The following is a 21,092-nucleotide window of genomic DNA, read 5'->3' as shown; positions in this document are numbered from 1 at the left end:
GCATCAGTCATCACTACAGTCTAACCACAGCAGCATCAGTCATCACTACAGTTTAACCACAGCAGTATCAGTCATGAATCTGAATGAGAGGAAACTGTAGCACCCTATTACCTACAGTTGAAGTCGGAAGTTTACATACACTTAGGTTGGAGTCATTAAAACTCGTTTTTCAACCACTCCACAAATAAATTGTTAACAAACTATAGTTTTGACAAGTCGGTTAGGACATCTACTTTGTGCCTGACACAAGTCATATTTCCAACAATTGTTTACAGACATATTATTTCACTGTATCACAATTCCCTTGGGTCAGTTTATATACACTAAGTTGAATGTGCCTTTAAACAACTTGGAAAATTCCAAGAAATTGACATAATTTGAGTCAATTGGAGGTGTACCTGTGAATGTATTTCAAGGCCTACCTTCAAACTCAGTGCCTCTTTGTTTGACATCATGGGAAAATCAAAAGAAATCAGCTAAGACCTCAGAAAATAAATTGTAGACCTCCACAAGTCTGGTTCATCCTTGGGAGCAATTTCCAAATGCCTGAAGGTACCACGTTCATCTGTACAAACAATAGTACGCAAGTATAAACACCATGGGACCAAGCAGCCGTCCTACCGCTCAGGAAGGAGACACATTCTGTCTCCTAGAGATGAACGTACTTTGGTGTGAAAAGTGTAAATCAATCCCAGAACAACAGCAAAGGACCTTGTGAAGATTCTGGAGGAAGCAGGTACAAAAGTATCTATATCCACAGTAAAACGAGTCCAGAAAAGAAAAGCCAGACTACGGTTTGCAACTGCACATGGGGACAAAGATCGTACTTTTTGAAGAAATGTCCTCTGGTCTGATGAAACAAAAATAGAACTGTTTGGCCATAATGATCATCGTCATGTTTGGAGGAAAGAGGGGGAGGCTTGCGAGCCGAAGAACACCATCCCAACCATGAAACACAGGGGTGGCATCATCATGTTGTGGGATGCTTTGCTGCTGGAGGGACTGGTGCACTTCACAAAATAGATGGCATCATGAGGCGGGGAAAAGTATGTGGATATATTGAAGCAAAATCTCAAGACATCAGTCAGGAAGTTAAAGCTTGGTCACAAATGGGTCTTCCAAATTAACAATGACCCCAAACATACTTCCAAAGTTGTGACAAAATGGCTTAAGGACAACAAAGTCAAGGCATTGGAGCGGCCATCACAAATCCCTGACCTCAATCCTATAGAACATTTGTGGTCAGAACTGAAAAAGTGTGTGCGATCAAGGAGCCCTACAAACCTGACTCAGTTACACTAGCTCTGTCAGGAGGAATGGGCCAAAATTCACCCAACTTAATGTGGGAAGCTTGTGGAAGGCTACCCGAAACGTTTGACCCAAGCTAAACAACTATAAGGCAATGCTACCAAATACTAATTGAGTGTATGTGAACTTCTGACCCACTGGGAATGTGATGAAAGATATAAAAGCTGAAATAAATCATTCTCTCTACTATTATTCTAACATGTCACATTCTTAAAATAAAGTGGTGATCCTAACTGACCTAAGACAGGGAATGTTTACTAGGATTAAATGTCAGGAATTGTGAAAAACTTTAAATGTATTTGGCTAAGGTGTATGTAAACTTCTGACTTCAACTGTATATAGTGCACTGATATGGACCAAATTCCTATGTGGTGTACTATATAGGGAATAACCAGAGTGATATGTGGTGTACTATATAGGGAATAACCGGAGTGATATGTGGTGTACTTTATAGGGAATAACCGGAGTCCTCTGTGGTGTACTATATAGGGAATAACCGGAGTGATATGTGGTGTACTATATAGGGAATAACCAGAGTCCTCTGTGGTGTACTTTATAGGGAATAACCAGAGTCCTCTGTGGTGTACTATATAAGGAATAACCAGAGTGATATGTGGTGTACTATATAGGGAATAACCAGAGTCCTCTTTGGTGTACTTTATAGGGAATAACCAGAGTCCTCTGCGGTGTACTATATAGGGAATAACCAGAGTGATATGTGGTGTACTATATAGGGAATAACCAGAGTGATATGTGGTGTACTATATAGGGAATAACCAGAGTCCTCTGTGGTGTACTATATAGGGAATAACCGGAGTGATATGTGGTGTACTTTATAGGGAATAACCAGAGTGATATGTGGTGTACTATATAGGGAATAACCAGAGTCCTCTGTGGTGTACTATATAGGGAATAACCAGAGTCCTCTGTGGTGTACTATACAGGGAATAACCAGAGTCCTCTGTGGTGTACTTTATAGGGAATAACTGGAGTGATATGTGGTGTACTTTATAGGGAATAACCAGAGTCCTCTGTGGTGTACTATATAGGGAATAACCAGAGTCCTCTGTGGTGTACTATATAGGGAATAACCAGAGTGATATGTGGTGTACTTTATAGGGAATAACCAGAGTCCTCTGTGGTGTACTATATAGGGAATAACCAGAGTGATATGTGGTGTACTTTATAGGGAATAACTGGAGTGATATGTGGTGTACTATATAGGGAATAACCAGAGTCCTCTGTGGTGTACTATACAGGGAATAACCAGAGTCCTCTGTGGTGTACTATATAGGGAATAACCAGAGTGATATGTGGTGTACTATATAGGGAATAACCAGAGTGATATGTGGTGTACTTTATAGGGAATAACCAGAGTCCTCTGTGGTGTACTATACAGGGAATAACCAGAGTGATATGTGGTGTACTATATAGGGAATAACCAGAGTGATATGTGGTGTACTATATAGGGAATAACCAGAGTGATATGTGGTGTACTATATAGGGAATAACCAGAGTCCTCTGTGGTGTACTATACAGGGAATAACCAGAGTCCTCTGTGGTGTACTATATAGGGAATAACCAGAGTGATATGTGGTGTACTATATAGGGAATAACCAGAGTGATATGTGGTGTACTATATAGGGAATAACCAGAGTGATATGTGGTGTACTATATAGGGAATAACCAGAGTGATATGTGGTGTACTTTATAGGGAATAACCAGAGTGATATGTGGTGTACTATATAGGGAATAACCAGAGTGATATGTGGTGTACTATATAGGGAATAACCAGAGTGATATGTTGTGTCCTATATAGGGAATAACCAGAGTGATATGTGGTGTACTATATAGGGAATAACCAGAGTCCTCTGTGGTGTACTTTATAGGGAATAACCAGAGTCCTCTGTGGTGTACTTTATAGGGAATAACCAAAGTCCTCTGTGGTGTACTATATAGGGAATACCCAGAGTGATATGTGGTGTACTATATAGGGAATAACCAGAGTCCTCTGTGGTGTACTATATAGGGAATAACCAGAGTCCTTTGTGGTGTACTATATAGGGAATAACCAAAGTCATCTGTGGTGTACTATATAGGGAATAACCAGAGTCCTCTGAGGTGTACTTTATAGGGAATAACCAGAGCGATATGTTGTGTACTATATAGGGAATAACCAGAGTGATATGTGGTGTACTATATAGGGAATAACCAGAGTCCTCTGTGGTGTACTATATAGGGAATAACCAGAGTCCTCTGTGGTGTACTATATAGGGAATAACCAGAGTGATATGTGGTGTACTTTATAGGGAATAACTGGAATGATATGTGGTGTACTATATAGGGAATAACCAGAGTCCTCTGTGGTGTACTATACAGGGAATAACCAGAGTCCTCTGTGGTGTACTATATAGGGAATAACCAGAGTGATATGTGGTGTACTTTATAGGGAATAACTGGAGTGATATGTGGTGTACTATATAGGGAATAACCAGAGTCCTCTGTGGTGTACTATACAGGGAATAACCAGAGTCCTCTGTGGTGTACTATATAGGGAATAACCAGAGTGATATGTGGTGTACTATATAGGGAATAACCAGAGTGATATGTGGTGTACTTTATAGGGAATAACCAGAGTCCTCTGTGGTGTACTATACAGGGAATAACCAGAGTGATATGTGGTGTACTTTATAGGGAATAACCAGAGTGATATGTGGTGTACTATATAGGGAATAACCAGAGTGATATGTGGTGTACTATATAGGGAATAACCAGAGTGATATGTTGTGTCCTATATAGGGAATAACCAGAGTGATATGTGGTGTACTATATAGGGAATAACCAGAGTCCTCTGTGGTGTACTTTATAGGGAATAACCAGAGTCCTCTGTGGTGTACTTTATAGGGAATAACCAAAGTCCTCTGTGGTGTACTATATAGGGAATACCCAGAGTGATATGTGGTGTACTATATAGGGAATAACCAGAGTCCTCTGTGGTGTACTATATAGGGAATAACCAGAGTCCTTTGTGGTGTACTATATAGGGAATAACCAAAGTCATCTGTGGTGTACTATATAGGGAATAACCAGAGTCCTCTGAGGTGTACTTTATAGGGAATAACCAGAGTGATATGTTGTGTACTATATAGGGAATAACCAGAGTGATATGTGGTGTACTATATAGGGAATAACCAGAGTCCTCTGTGGTGTACTATATAGGGAATAACCAGAGTCCTCTGTGGTGTACTATATAGGGAATAACCAGAGTGATATGTGGTGTACTTTATAGGGAATAACCAGAGTCCTCTGTGGTGTACTATATAGGAAATAACCAGAGTGATATGTGGTGTACTTTATAGGGAATAACTGGAGTGATATGTGGTGTACTATATAGGGAATAACCAGAGTCCTCTGTGGTGTACTATACAGGGAATAACCAGAGTCCTCTGTGGTGTACTATATAGGGAATAACCAGAGTGATATGTGGTGTACTATATAGGGAATAACCAGAGTGATATGTGGTGTACTTTATAGGGAATAACCAGAGTCCTCTGTGGTGTACTATACAGGGAATAACCAGAGTCCTCTGTGGTGTACTATATAGGGAATAACCAGAGTGATATGTGGTGTACTATATAGGGAATAACCAGAGTGATATGTGGTGTACTATATAGGGAATAACCAGAGTGATATGTGGTGTACTATATAGAGAATAACCAGAGTGATATGTGGTGTACTATATAGGGAATAACCAGAGTGATATGTGGTGTACTATATAGGGAATAACCAGAGTCCTCTGTGGTGTACTATACAGGGAATAACCAGAGTCCTCTGTGGTGTACTATATAGGGAATAACCAGAGTGATATGTGGTGTACTATATAGGGAATAACCAGAGTGATATGTGGTGTACTATATAGGGAATAACCAGAGTGATATGTGGTGTACTATATAGGGAATAACCAGAGTGATATGTGGTGTACTATATAGGGAATAACCAGAGTGATATGTGGTGTACTATATAGGGAATAACCAGAGTCCTCTGTGGTGTACTATATAGGGAATAACCAGAGTCCTCTGTGGTGTACTATATAGGGAATAACCAGAGTGATATGTGGTGTACTTTATAGGGAATAACCAGAGTCCTCTGTGGTGTACTATATAGGAAATAACCAGAGTGATATGTGGTGTACTTTATAGGGAATAACTGGAGTGATATGTGGTGTACTATATAGGGAATAACCAGAGTCCTCTGTGGTGTACTATACAGGGAATAACCAGAGTCCTCTGTGGTGTACTATATAGGGAATAACCAGAGTGATATGTGGTGTACTTTATAGGGAATAACCAGAGTCCTCTGTGGTGTACTATATAGGAAATAACCAGAGTGATATGTGGTGTACTTTATAGGAATAACTGGAGTGATATGTGGTGTACTATATAGGGAATAACCAGAGTCCTCTGTGGTGTACTATACAGGGAATAACCAGAGTCCTCTGTGGTGTACTATATAGGGAATAACCAGAGTGATATGTGGTGTACTATATAGGGAATAACCAGAGTGATATGTGGTGTACTTTATAGGGAATAACCAGAGTCCTCTGTGGTGTACTATACAGGAATAACCAGAGTCCTCTGTGGTGTACTATATAGGGAATAACCAGAGTGATATGTGGTGTACTATATAGGGAATAACCAGAGTGATATGTGGTGTACTATATAGGGAATAACCAGAGTGATATGTGGTGTACTATATAGAGAATAACCAGAGTGATATGTGGTGTACTATATAGGGAATAACCAGAGTGATATGTGGTGTACTATATAGGGAATAACCAGAGTCCTCTGTGGTGTACTATACAGGGAATAACCAGAGTCCTCTGTGGTGTACTATATAGGGAATAACCAGAGTGATATGTGGTGTACTATATAGGGAATAACCAGAGTGATATGTGGTGTACTATATAGGGAATAACCAGAGTGATATGTGGTGTACTATATAGGGAATAACCAGAGTGATATGTGGTGTACTATATAGGGAATAACCAGAGTGATATGTTGTGTACTATATAGGGAATAACCAGAGTGATATGTGGTGTACTATATAGGGAATAACCAGAGTCCTCTGTGGTGTACTTTATAGGGAATAACCAGAGTCCTCTGTGGTGTACTTTATAGGGAATAACCAAAGTCATCTGTGGTGTACTATATAGGGAATAACCAGAGTGATATGTGGTGTACTATATAGAGAATAACCAGAGTGATATGTGGTGTACTATATAGGGAATAACCAGAGTGATATGTGGTGTACTATATAGGGAATAACCAGAGTCCTCTGTGGTGTACTATACAGGGAATAACCAGAGTCCTCTGTGGTGTACTATATAGGGAATAACCAGAGTGATATGTGGTGTACTATATAGGGAATAACCAGAGTGATATGTGGTGTACTATATAGGGAATAACCAGAGTGATATGTGGTGTACTATATAGGGAATAACCAGAGTGATATGTGGTGTACTATATAGGGAATAACCAGAGTGATATGTGGTGTACTATATAGGGAATAACCAGAGTCCTCTGTGGTGTACTATATAGGGAATAACCAGAGTGATATGTGGTGTACTTTATAGGGAATAACCAGAGTCCTCTGTGGTGTACTATATAGGGAATAACCAGAGTGATATGTGGTGTACTATATAGGGAATAACCAGAGTGATATGTGGTGTACTATATAGGGAATAACCAGAGTGATATGTGGTGTACTATATAGGGAATAACCAGAGTCCTCTGTGGTGTACTATATAGGGAATAACCAGAGTGATATGTGGTGTACTATATAGGGAATAACCAGAGTCCTCTGTGGTGTACTATATAGGGAATAACCAGAGTGATATGTGGTGTACTTTATAGGGAATAACCAGAGTCCTCTGTGGTGTACTATATAGGAAATAACCAGAGTGATATGTGGTGTACTTTATAGGGAATAACTGGAGTGATATGTGGTGTACTATATAGGGAATAACCAGAGTCCTCTGTGGTGTACTATACAGGGAATAACCAGAGTCCTCTGTGGTGTACTATATAGGGAATAACCAGAGTGATATGTGGTGTACTTTATAGGGAATAACCAGAGTCCTCTGTGGTGTACTATATAGGAAATAACCAGAGTGATATGTGGTGTACTTTATAGGGAATAACTGGAGTGATATGTGGTGTACTATATAGGGAATAACCAGAGTCCTCTGTGGTGTACTATACAGGGAATAACCAGAGTCCTCTGTGGTGTACTATATAGGGAATAACCAGAGTGATATGTGGTGTACTATATAGGGAATAACCAGAGTGATATGTGGTGTACTTTATAGGGAATAACCAGAGTCCTCTGTGGTGTACTATACAGGGAATAACCAGAGTCCTCTGTGGTGTACTATATAGGGAATAACCAGAGTGATATGTGGTGTACTATATAGGGAATAACCAGAGTGATATGTGGTGTACTATATAGGGAATAACCAGAGTGATATGTGGTGTACTATATAGAGAATAACCAGAGTGATATGTGGTGTACTATATAGGGAATAACCAGAGTGATATGTGGTGTACTATATAGGGAATAACCAGAGTCCTCTGTGGTGTACTATACAGGGAATAACCAGAGTCCTCTGTGGTGTACTATATAGGGAATAACCAGAGTGATATGTGGTGTACTATATAGGGAATAACCAGAGTGATATGTGGTGTACTATATAGGGAATAACCAGAGTGATATGTGGTGTACTATATAGGGAATAACCAGAGTGATATGTGGTGTACTATATAGGGAATAACCAGAGTGATATGTTGTGTACTATATAGGGAATAACCAGAGTGATATGTGGTGTACTATATAGGGAATAACCAGAGTCCTCTGTGGTGTACTTTATAGGGAATAACCAGAGTCCTCTGTGGTGTACTTTATAGGGAATAACCAAAGTCATCTGTGGTGTACTATATAGGGAATACCCAGAGTGATATGTGGTGTACTATATAGGGAATAACCAGAGTCCTCTGTGGTGTACTATATAGGGAATAACCAGAGTCCTTTGTGGTGTACTATATAGGGAATAACCAAAGTCATCTGTGGTGTACTATATAGGGAATAACCAGAGTCCTCTGAGGTGTACTTTATAGGGAATAACCAGAGTGATATGTTGTGTACTATATAGGGAATAACCAGAGTGATATGTGGTGTACTATATAGGGAATAACCAGAGTCCTCTGTGGTGTACTATATAGGGAATAACCAGAGTCCTCTGTGGTGTACTATATAGGGAATAACCAGAGTGATATGTGGTGTACTTTATAGGGAATAACCAGAGTCCTCTGTGGTGTACTATATAGGAAATAACCAGAGTGATATGTGGTGTACTTTATAGGGAATAACTGGAGTGATATGTGGTGTACTATATAGGGAATAACCAGAGTCCTCTGTGGTGTACTATACAGGGAATAACCAGAGTCCTCTGTGGTGTACTATATAGGGAATAACCAGAGTGATATGTGGTGTACTTTATAGGGAATAACTGGAGTGATATGTGGTGTACTATATAGGGAATAACCAGAGTCCTCTGTGGTGTACTATACAGGGAATAACCAGAGTCCTCTGTGGTGTACTATATAGGGAATAACCAGAGTGATATGTGGTGTACTATATAGGGAATAACCAGAGTGATATGTGGTGTACTATATAGGGAATAACCAGAGTGATATGTGGTGTACTATATAGGGAATAACCAGAGTGATATGTGGTGTACTATATAGGGAATAACCAGAGTGATATGTGGTGTACTATATAGGGAATAACCAGAGTCCTCTGTGGTGTACTATATAGGGAATAACCAGAGTGATATGTGGTGTACTTTATAGGGAATAACCAGAGTCCTCTGTGGTGTACTATATAGGGAATAACCAGAGTGATATGTGGTGTACTATATAGGGAATAACCAGAGTGATATGTGGTGTACTATATAGGGAATAACCAGAGTGATATGTGGTGTACTATATAGGGAATAACCAGAGTCCTCTGTGGTGTACTATATAGGGAATAACCAGAGTGATATGTGGTGTACTATATAGGGAATAACCAGAGTCCTCTGTGGTGTACTATATAGGGAATAACCAGAGTGATATGTGGTGTACTTTATAGGGAATAACCAGAGTCCTCTGTGGTGTACTATATAGGAAATAACCAGAGTGATATGTGGTGTACTTTATAGGGAATAACTGGAGTGATATGTGGTGTACTATATAGGGAATAACCAGAGTCCTCTGTGGTGTACTATACAGGGAATAACCAGAGTCCTCTGTGGTGTACTATATAGGGAATAACCAGAGTGATATGTGGTGTACTTTATAGGGAATAACCAGAGTCCTCTGTGGTGTACTATATAGGAAATAACCAGAGTGATATGTGGTGTACTTTATAGGGAATAACTGGAGTGATATGTGGTGTACTATATAGGGAATAACCAGAGTCCTCTGTGGTGTACTATACAGGGAATAACCAGAGTCCTCTGTGGTGTACTATATAGGGAATAACCAGAGTGATATGTGGTGTACTATATAGGGAATAACCAGAGTGATATGTGGTGTACTTTATAGGGAATAACCAGAGTCCTCTGTGGTGTACTATACAGGGAATAACCAGAGTCCTCTGTGGTGTACTATATAGGGAATAACCAGAGTGATATGTGGTGTACTATATAGGGAATAACCAGAGTGATATGTGGTGTACTATATAGGGAATAACCAGAGTGATATGTGGTGTACTATATAGAGAATAACCAGAGTGATATGTGGTGTACTATATAGGGAATAACCAGAGTGATATGTGGTGTACTATATAGGGAATAACCAGAGTCCTCTGTGGTGTACTATACAGGGAATAACCAGAGTCCTCTGTGGTGTACTATATAGGGAATAACCAGAGTGATATGTGGTGTACTATATAGGGAATAACCAGAGTGATATGTGGTGTACTATATAGGGAATAACCAGAGTGATATGTGGTGTACTATATAGGGAATAACCAGAGTGATATGTTGTGTACTATATAGGGAATAACCAGAGTGATATGTGGTGTACTATATAGGGAATAACCAGAGTCCTCTGTGGTGTACTTTATAGGGAATAACCAGAGTCCTCTGTGGTGTACTTTATAGGGAATAACCAAAGTCATCTGTGGTGTACTATATAGGGAATACCCAGAGTGATATGTGGTGTACTATATAGGGAATAACCAGAGTCCTCTGTGGTGTACTATATAGGGAATAACCAGAGTCCTTTGTGGTGTACTATATAGGGAATAACCAAAGTCATCTGTGGTGTACTATATAGGGAATAACCAGAGTCCTCTGAGGTGTACTTTATAGGGAATAACCAGAGTGATATGTTGTGTACTATATAGGGAATAACCAGAGTGATATGTGGTGTACTATATAGGGAATAACCAGAGTCCTCTGTGGTGTACTATATAGGGAATAACCAGAGTCCTCTGTGGTGTACTATATAGGGAATAACCAGAGTGATATGTGGTGTACTTTATAGGGAATAACCAGAGTCCTCTGTGGTGTACTATATAGGAAATAACCAGAGTGATATGTGGTGTACTTTATAGGGAATAACTGGAGTGATATGTGGTGTACTATATAGGGAATAACCAGAGTCCTCTGTGGTGTACTATACAGGGAATAACCAGAGTCCTCTGTGGTGTACTATATAGGGAATAACCAGAGTGATATGTGGTGTACTTTATAGGGAATAACTGGAGTGATATGTGGTGTACTATATAGGGAATAACCAGAGTCCTCTGTGGTGTACTATACAGGGAATAACCAGAGTCCTCTGTGGTGTACTATATAGGGAATAACCAGAGTGATATGTGGTGTACTATATAGGGAATAACCAGAGTGATATGTGGTGTACTTTATAGGGAATAACCAGAGTCCTCTGTGGTGTACTATACAGGGAATAACCAGAGTCCTCTGTGGTGTACTATATAGGGAATAACCAGAGTGATATGTGGTGTACTATATAGGGAATAACCAGAGTGATATGTGGTGTACTATATAGGGAATAACCAGAGTGATATGTGGTGTACTATATAGAGAATAACCAGAGTGATATGTGGTGTACTATATAGGGAATAACCAGAGTGATATGTGGTGTACTATATAGGGAATAACCAGAGTCCTCTGTGGTGTACTATATAGGGAATAACCAGAGTGATATGTGGTGTACTATATAGGGAATAACCAGAGTCCTCTGTGGTGTACTATATAGGGAATAACCAGAGTGATATGTGGTGTACTTTATAGGGAATAACCAGAGTGATATGTGGTGTACTATATAGGGAATAACCAGAGTGATATGTGGTGTACTATATAGGGAATAACCAGGGCACTCTGTGGTGGATTGAATTACCAAAACATTGTTGTTCTCTATCGATCCAGTGATATGATCGAAGTCACTGACGATAAATGCCAGGAGGTATGTTGACATTCTTTTAGTGGGCTCAAATCTGGTGATGGTGACTTCAGTGCTGTCTATGGTGCTGTTGACGGTCTCTAAAACATTGGAGAGAGAGAAGAGAAGGAAGGAAAAGAGAGGGGTGAGAGAAGAGCAGTGACAGATAGAGAGAAAAAGAGAGACAGAGGGAGAGACGAGAAGAGCAACGAGAGAGACAGAGAAAGAGAGAGGGAGAGAGAGAGAGAGAGAGAGAGAGAGAGAGTGAGAGAGAGAGAGAGAGAGAGAGAGAGAGAGAGAGAGAGAGAGAGAGAGAGAGAGAGAGAGAGAGAGAGAGAGAGTGGGAGAGAGAGAGAGAGGGGGAGAAAGAGAGAGAGAGAGGGAGATAGAGAGAGAGAGAGAGAGAGAGAGAGAGAGACAGAGAGAGAGAGAGAGAGACAGAGAGAGAGAGAGAGAGAGAGAGAGAGAGAGAGAGAGAGAGAGAGACAGAGAGAGAGAGAGAGAGAGAGGAGAGAGAGAGAGAGAGAGAGAGAGAGAGAGAGAGAGAGAGAGAGAGAGAGAGAGAGAGAGAGAGAGAGAGAGAGAGAGAGCAGAGAGAGAGAGAGAGGAGAGCAGAGAGAGTGAGTGAGGGAGAGATAAAGAGAGGGAGAGAGGGAAGAGCAGAGACATTGAAAGAGTGAAAGAGAGAGGGAGAGACAGAGAAAGAGGGAGAGAGGGAGTGAGAGAGGGAGAGATAAAGAGAGAGAGAGAGAGAGAGAGAGAGAGAGAGAGAGAGAGAGAGAGAGAGAGAGAGAGAGAGAGAGAGAGAGGAGAGCAGAGAGGAGAGCAGAGAGAGTGAGTGAGGGAGAGATAAAGAGAGGGAGAGAGGGAAGAGCAGAGACATTGAAAGAGTGAAAGAGAGAGGGAGAGACAGAGAAAGAGGGAGAGAGGGAGTGAGAGAGGGAGAGATAAAGAGAGAGAGAGAGAGAGAGAGAGAGAGAGAGAGAGAGAGAGAGAGAGAGAGAGAGAGAGAGAGAGAGAGAGAGAGAGAGAGAGAGGAGAGCAGATAGAGGGTGAGGGAGAGAGGCAGAGGGAGAAAGAGAGAGAGAGAAAGGGAGAGTGTTATGTTACCAGACATGAACCATTAACAGCATTCTGTAGTTGATTTTCTCATTACATGTTGTCAAGCGTACTCATTCTTTCTGAGATGTATTCAACTCCCCAGTCCATGTATAGTAGGGCTGTACATATCAATAACAAGGCTTCAGCCATGTTCTCCACCCTTCTGCCAAAGCTTGCACTTCCACTCCAGGACTGAAAAGCTTTGAGATTGAAATAAGCATTGGCTGGAGGTATTTCCACCATTGTCTGGAGGTATTTCCACCATTGGCTGGAGATATTCCCACCATTGGCTGGAGGTATTTCCACCATTGTCTGGAGGTATTCCCACCATTGGCTGGAGGTATTCCCACCATTGGCTGGAGGTATTCCCACCATTGGCTGGAGGTATTCCCACCATTGGCTGGAGGTATTCCCACCATTGGCTGGAGGTATTTCCACCATTGTTAAATCCATGACAGGAAGCGTATCAGTGAACACTTTTGGGAAAGGGTGGAGAATGGTGAGGTAGCCCAAAGAGGGTAGTGTATAGGCTGTGAACTAACCAACGTCCCGGCCGTTGGACAGAGCTACAGTTCCTCGTTGGTGGATGAGTGTTATGTGGAAGACGGCCTTCATGACAGGTTCATCAAAACAGGGGAAGGCTTTCCTGGCGAACGTAGCCTGCATCTGAGACGTGGCTACAACTCTGGAAACAGATCAGATTCAATATCATGTTACAGGATGAAAAGAACTGTTCAGGCTACTGAGAGGATTCATACAAACCAGGAGTCTACTGTATGTATCAAATCAAATGTATTTATATAGCCCGTCTTACATCAGCTGATATCTCAAAGTGCTGTATTTAGTATCATCAAGGGGTCTACTGTATCTAGTATCAGAGAGGAAGGACCAGGGGTCTACTGTATGTATCAAATCAAATGTATTTATATAGACCTTCGTACATCAGCTGATATCTCAAAGTGCTGTACAGAAACCCAGCCTAAAACCCCAAACAGCAAGCAATGCAGGTGTAGAAGCACGGTGGCTAGGAAAAACTTCCTAGAAAGGCCAAAACCTAGGAAGAAACCTAGAGAGGAACCAGGCTATGAGGGGTGGCCAGTCCTCTTCTGGCTGTGCCGGGAGGAGATTATAACAGAACATGGCCAAGATTTTCAAATGTTCATAAATGACCAGCAGGGTCAAATAATAATAATCACAGTAGTTGTCGAGGGTGCAGCAAGTCAGCACCTCAGGAGTAAATGTCAGTTGGCTTTTCATAGCCGAACATTAAGAGTATTTCTACCGCTCCTGCTGTCTCTAGAGAGTTAAAAACAGCAGGTCTGGGACAGGTAGCACGTCCGGTGAACAGGTCAGGATTCCATAGCCACAGGCAGAACAGTTGAAACTGGAGCAGCAGCACGGCCAGGTGAACTGGGGAAAGCAAGGAGTCATCACCTGGTCATGCTGCTGCTGCAGTTTCAACTGTTCTGCCTGCTACCTGTCCCAGACCTGCTGTTTGTAGTCTGGAGTCTGGGGGGATCAGATTAGTATCAGAGAAGTAGGGCTGAGAGGATTCATACCATCCAGGGGTCTACTGTATCTAGTATCATCCAGGGGTCTACTGTATCTAGTATCATCCAGGGGTCTACTGTATCTAGTATCATCCAGGGGTCTACTGTATCTAGTATCATCCAGGGGTCTACTGTATCTAGTAGCATCCAGGGGTCTACTGTATCTAGTAGCATCCAGGGGTCTACTGTATCTAGTATCATCCAGGGGTCTACTGTATCTAGTATCATCCAGGGGTCTACTGTATCTAGTATCATCCAGGGGTCTACTGTGTCTAGTAGCATCCAGGGGTCTACTGTATCTAGTATCATCCAGGGGTCTACTGTATCTAGTATCATCCAGGGGTCTACTGTATCTAGTATCATCCAGGGGTCTACTGTATCTAGTAGCATCCAGGGGTCTACTGTATCTAGTATCAGAGAGGAAGGACCAGGGGTCTACTGTATCTAGTATCATCCAGGGGTCTACTGTATCTAGTATCATCCAGGGGTCTACTGTATCTAGTATCATCCAGGGGTCTACTGTATCTAGTAGCATCCAGGGGTCTACTGTATCTAGTATCATCCAGGGGTCTACTGTATCCAGTATCATCCAGGGGTCTACTGTATCTAGTATCATCCAGGGGTCTACTGTATCTAGTATCATCCAGGGGTCTACTGTATCTAGTAGCATCCAGGGGTCTACTGTATCTAGTAGCATCCAGGGGTCTACTGTATCTAGTATCATCCAGGGGTCTACTGTGTCTAGTAGCATCCAGGGGTCTACTGTATCTAGTATCAGAGAGGAAGGACCAGGGGTCTACTGTGTCTAGTATCATCCAGGGGTCTACTGTATCTAGTATCATCCAGGGGTCTACTGTATCTAGTATCAGACAGGAAGGACCAGGGGTCTACTGTATCTAGTATCATCCAGGGGTCTACTGTATCCAGTATCAGAGAGGAAGGACCAGGGGTCTACTGTATCCAGTATCAGAGAGGAAGGACCAGGGGTCTACTGTATCCAGTATCAGAGAGGAAGGACCAGGGGTCTACTGTATCTAGTATCATCCAGGGGTCTACTGTATCCAGTATCAGAGAGGAAGGACCAGGGGTCTACTGTATCTAGTATCAGTTGGTACTTACTTTTTACCACCATCTTCTGTATATTCACTCCTATAGAATCCTTTCAGGTCATCAGCCAGCTCTCCCTGGAAGTCTGTGGAAAGTCTATAGGACTTCCCAGCAGTTAGCTTCCCATTCAGCTGAATGACCAGGTACTCCGTCTTCACCTGCAGCCAGCTAGTCTTTACGGTGGGAGCAGTCGCTCCATCCAGGCCAGTCAGTCTAGCATGGTGGCCGTTGAGCAGAGTCAAGTTCAGCTTGTTACAGTGGATGATGATCAGATCTGTGTCCTTCTTACACTGGAACACCACAGCTGACTGTCCTGTGAAGATGTAGAGGCCAGTAGAGGCATTGACAACCAGTCGAGGCCAGAGGGTGATGTTGTAGGAGACAGGAGACAGGGAGTCAGGCAGTCTGTAGTGTTCCCAGGGGTCTTTAGGAGTGGAGAGGGTGGAGGAGGTGGTTGGAGAGGCAGTGGTCAACATGGCCACACCATCCACAGGTTTATTCTGGTTCTTGGTCTTTTCTTTATCGTAGACTGCTGCCAGGGCTATGATGATGACCACTGCTACAGCCCCCATCAGAAGACCTGCTAGCCCCATGTTCTTACTGATGTAGAAGCCTTTAGCCATGGATGATGCCTTGCTGGAGGTGGTAACAGGGAGATGGCAGGGCAACCTGTGGTCTCCGGGACTCGGCTAGGCTCTGTCTTTTCACTCCTCTGTCAAAGGATCAACAATTAGCCTGTCTGTGGACCTGTGGTGTTAGTTTAGAGAGACAGAGAGAGAGAGAGAGAGAGAGAGAGAGAGAGAGAGAGAGAGAGAGAGAGAGAGAGAGAGAGAGAGAGAGAGAGAGAGAGAGAGAGAGAGAGAGAGAGAGAGAGAGAGGGAGAGAGAGAGAGAGAGAGAGAGACAGGGAGAGAGAGAGAGAGAGAAAGTGAACTATTAAAGACTACCAGAACCCACTGGATTCTCCAATTACATTAAATGAACTACAGGACAAAATACAAAGTCTCCAACTCAACAACGGCCTGTGGAGTTGATGGTATCCTAAATGAAATGATAAAACATACAGATCACAAATTCCACATCCAAACTGTTTAACATCATCCTCAGCTCTGGCCTCTTCCCTAATATTTGGAAGTAAGGCTGATCACCCCAATCCACAAAAGTGGAGACAAACTTGACCCCATTAACTACTGTGGGATATGCGTCAACAGCAACCTTGGGAAAATCCTCTGCGTAATCATTAACAGCAGACTCATACATTTCTTCAGCGAAAAAGTGAAAACAATGAGCAAATGTAAAATTGCTTTTTACGAAGTTACCGTATGACAGACCACGTATTCACCCTGCACACCCTAATTAACAAACAAATTCAAACATAGGCAAAGACTTATCATGCTTTGTTGATTTCAATAAAGCTTTTGACTCAATTTGGAATAAGGTCCTGCCATACAATTTGATGGAAAGTGTTGTTGGGGGAACAACATTATAAAATGAACGTACACAACAACAAGTGTTTGGTTAAAATTGGCAAAAAAACACATTTCTTCCCACAGGGCCGTGGGGTGAGACAGGGATGCAGCTTGAGCCCCACCCTCTTCAACAAATATATCAATGAATTGGCGTGGGCACTAGAAAAGTCGGCAGCACCCGGCCTCACCCTACTAGAATCTCAAGTCAATTGTCTACTGTTTGCTGATGATCTGGTGCTTCTGTCCCCAACCAAGGAGGGCCTACAGCAGCACCTAGATCTTCTGCACAGATTCTGTCAGACCTGGGCCCTGACAGTAAATCACAGTAAGATAACAAATAATTGTGTTCCAGAAAAGGTACAGTCGCCAAGACCACAAATACAAATTCCATCTAGACAACATTGCCCTAGAGCACACAAAAAAACGATATATACCTTGGCCTAAACATCAGCACCACGGGTAACTTCCAAAAAGCTGTGAGCGATCTGAGACACAAAGCAAGAAGGGTCTTCTATGCCATCAAAAGGAACATTAAATGTGACATACCAATTAGGATCTGGCTAAAAATAATTGAATGAGTTAAATAACTGTCCTTTATGAGGTGTGGGGTCTGGGGTCCGCTCACCAACCAAGAATTCACTAAATGTGACAAACACCAAATTGAGAGACTGCATGCAGAATTCTACAAAAATATCCTGTATTATAAATGTACAACGTAAAACATCAAATAATGCAGAGCAGAATTAGGCAGATACCAGCTATCAAAATCTGTAAAAAAGCTGTTAATTCTACAACCACCTAAAAGGAAACGATTCCCAAACTTCCGTAACAAAGCCACCACCTACAGAGAGATGAACCTGGAGAAGAGTCCCCTAAGCAAGCTGGTCCTGGGGCTCAGTTCACAAACACAAACAGACCCCACAGAGCCCCAGGACAGCAACACAATAAGACCCAACCAAATCATGAGAAAACAAAAAGATCATTACTTGACACATTACAAAGAATTTACAAAACAAAAGGAGAAAACAAGAATGCCATTTGACCCTAAACAGAGTACACCGTGATAGAATACCTGACTATCTCAGATTACACAGACCCATAAACACTGGCATTTGAAATGTCTATATTCTTTTGGAACTTTAGTGAGTATAATGTTCACTGATAATTTGTTATTGTTTATTTCACTTTTTGTTTATCTATTTCACTTGCTTTGGCAGTGTTAACATATGATTCCCATGCTAATAAAGCCCCTTCAATTGAAATTGAATTGAGAGAGATCACACCAATCAATAAAAATGTAGACAAATTTGACTTAAATAATTTGAGGAATTTGCATGAACAGCAACTTGGGGAAAATTCTCTGCAGTATCATAAATAGCAGACTACATAATTGTCTTAATGAACACAACGTCCTACGCAGACGCCAGATTGGATTTGTAGAAACCGATGGTACAACAGACCACATTTCCACCCTCCACACTAACTGATCCAGATTGGATTTGTAGAAACCGATGGTACAGCAGACCACATTTCCACCCTCCACACTAACTGATCCAGATTGGATTTGTAGAAACCGATGGTACAACAGACCACATTTCCACCCTCCACACTAACTGACAAACAAACCAAAACAAAGGCACAATCTACACGTGATCTGTACATTTACATTTACATTTAAGTCATTTAGCAGACGCTCTTATCCAGAGCGACTTAGACTTTGAATACTTTGACTTTGAAGAATTTGATTCAATTTGGCACAAGGCTCTTTTTATAAACTAACAGAAAGTGGTATTGGAGGGAAAACATATGTTATTAAATCAATGTACACTAAAAACAAATGTGTGGTTCAAATTGGCAACAAGCAAACAGACTTCTTCCCTCAGGGAAGTGGAGTGAAACAGGGCTGCGCAATATGTCCAACACTATTTAAGATCGACATTTTGAGGCGGCAGGGTAGCCTAGTGATTATAGTGTTGGGCCAGTAACCAAAAGGTTGCTAGATCAAATCCCCGAGCTGACAAAGTAAAAATCTGTCGTTCTGCCCCTGAAAAAGGCAGTTAACTGTTCCTAGGCCGTCATTGAAAATAATAATTTGATCTTAACTGACTTGCCTAGTTAAATAAAGGTTAAACATAAAATAAAAATTGTGAAACAGAAGACTGTCACCTGGTATCACCCTACACAACCCTGAAATCAAGTGTCCGTTGTAGACAGATGACCTGGTGCTGCTGTCTCCCACTAAGGAGGGTCTGTCAGACCTGGGCTCTGAACGTTAATCTAAAAATATAAAAAAGTTCCAGAAATCAGGATTAGAAAAATAAATTATATTTGGACACAGTTCTATTAGAACACACAAACTACACGTATGTAGGACTAAATATCAGCAACACAGGTAGCTTTCACATGGCTGTGAACGAGCTGAGAGAAAGCAAGAAGAGCATAATTTGTCTGTCTGCATGGAGAGTCTCCTCAATGAATGGGGAACAGCTGCATTTTCCTATTCAGGAAAACAAGAGCAAAGAGAGAGAGTGGGAGGAGCGTCACAGAGTGGGAGGGGCGTCAGAGTGGGAGGGGCGTCACAGAGTGGGAGGGGCGTCACAGAGTGGGAGGATCGTCACAGAGTGGGAGGATCGTCACAGAGTGGGAGGATCGTCACAGAGTGGGAGGATCTTCACAGAGTGGGAGGATCTTCAGAGTGGGAGGGGCGTCACAGAGTGGGAGGGGCGTCACAGAGTGGGAGGTGTGTCACAGAGTGGGAGGGGCATCACAGAGTGGGAGGGGCATCACAGAGTGGGAGGATCTTCACAGAGTGGGGGGCGTCACATAACGAATTTACCAAATGGGACAAACATCCAATCGAAATACTCCATGCAGAGTTTTGCAAGACTGAATTGCATGTGCAAAGAAAAACTCAACATTACTCATGTAGAGCAGAACTGGGCCCTCCTCATTCAAATATAAAAAAAGAGACATTAATTTGTAGAACCATCTAAAAACAAGTGACCCCAAAACATCCATCACACAGCTCTACAATGTCAAGAGATGAAACCAGAGAAGAGTCCCCTCAGCCAGTTGGTTCTGAGGCTCAGTTCACAAACCCAAACCAACCCCATAGAGCCTCAGGACAGAACTCAGCCAGTCAGGACAGAACTCAGCCAGTTCTGAGGCTCAGTTCACAAACCCAAACCAACCCCATAGAGCAAAATGAAAAATATATAATTTTGGAAAGACACCACAAAAAATCGAAGTAAACTTCAATGCTATTTGTCTCTAAACAGACGGTACATGGTGTCAGGCTATCTCACCACTGTGACTGATAGAAAACAATGACTAGGTACAGACTCAGTGAGCACAGTCTGGCTATAGAGACCGGTCATCACAGGCAAACCTGGCTGCCCAGAGAGGACAGTCTGGCTGCTCAGAGAGGACAGTCTGGCTGCCCAGAGAGGACAGTCTGGCTATAGAGACCAGTCGTTACAGACAAACCTGGCTGCCCAGAGAGGACAGTCTGGATATAGAGACCGGTCGTCACAGACAAACCTGGCTGCCCAGAGAGGAGAGTCTGGCTATAGAGACCGGTCATCACAGACAAACCTGGCTACCCAGAGAGGACAGTCTGGATATAGAGACCGGTCGTCACAGACAAACCTGGCTGCCCAGAGAGGAGAGTCTGGCTATAGAGACCGGTCATCACAGACAAACCTGGCTGCCCAGAGAGAACAGTCTGGCTGCCCAGAGAGGACAGTCTGGATATAGAGAGCGGTCGTCACAGACAAACCTGGCTGCCCAGAGTGGACAGGCTGGCTGTAGAGACCGGTCGTCACAGACAAACCTGGCTGCCCAGAGAGGACAGTCTGGCTATAGAGACCAGTCGTCACAGACAAACCTGGCTGCCCAGAGAGGACAGTCTGGCTGCCCAGAGAGGACAATCTGGCTGCCCAGAGAGGACAGTCTGGCTGCCCAGATAGGACAGTCTGGCTATAGAGACCAGTCGTCACAGACAAACCTGGCTGCTCAGTGAGGACAGTCTGGCTATAGAGACCGGTCGTCACA

General features: G+C 42.5%; 1 protein-coding gene across 1 annotated transcript in view; it reads right to left on the bottom strand.

Annotated features, from left to right (window-relative positions):
• The window catches only part of LOC124024507 (aminopeptidase N-like), a gene marked incomplete at its 5' end in the record, with an annotated part of 60,324 nt that extends 44,006 nt beyond the window's left edge, over positions 1 to 16,318 (bottom strand). The window contains 3 exon segments of the mRNA XM_046338425.1: positions 11,772 to 11,914; positions 13,457 to 13,599; positions 15,584 to 16,318. Of these exon segments, the coding sequence (XP_046194381.1) occupies positions 11,772 to 11,914; positions 13,457 to 13,599; positions 15,584 to 16,194 (897 nt within the window).
• Between the last annotated feature and the right edge of the window lie 4,774 nt (positions 16,319 to 21,092).

This window comes from Oncorhynchus gorbuscha, unplaced genomic scaffold (assembly GCF_021184085.1).
Source record: "Oncorhynchus gorbuscha isolate QuinsamMale2020 ecotype Even-year unplaced genomic scaffold, OgorEven_v1.0 Un_scaffold_1897, whole genome shotgun sequence".
NCBI classification, from domain to species: domain Eukaryota; kingdom Metazoa; phylum Chordata; class Actinopteri; order Salmoniformes; family Salmonidae; genus Oncorhynchus; species Oncorhynchus gorbuscha.
Note: the sequence above shows the minus strand (reverse complement) of the source record. Positions and strands in the feature narration are given on the sequence as shown.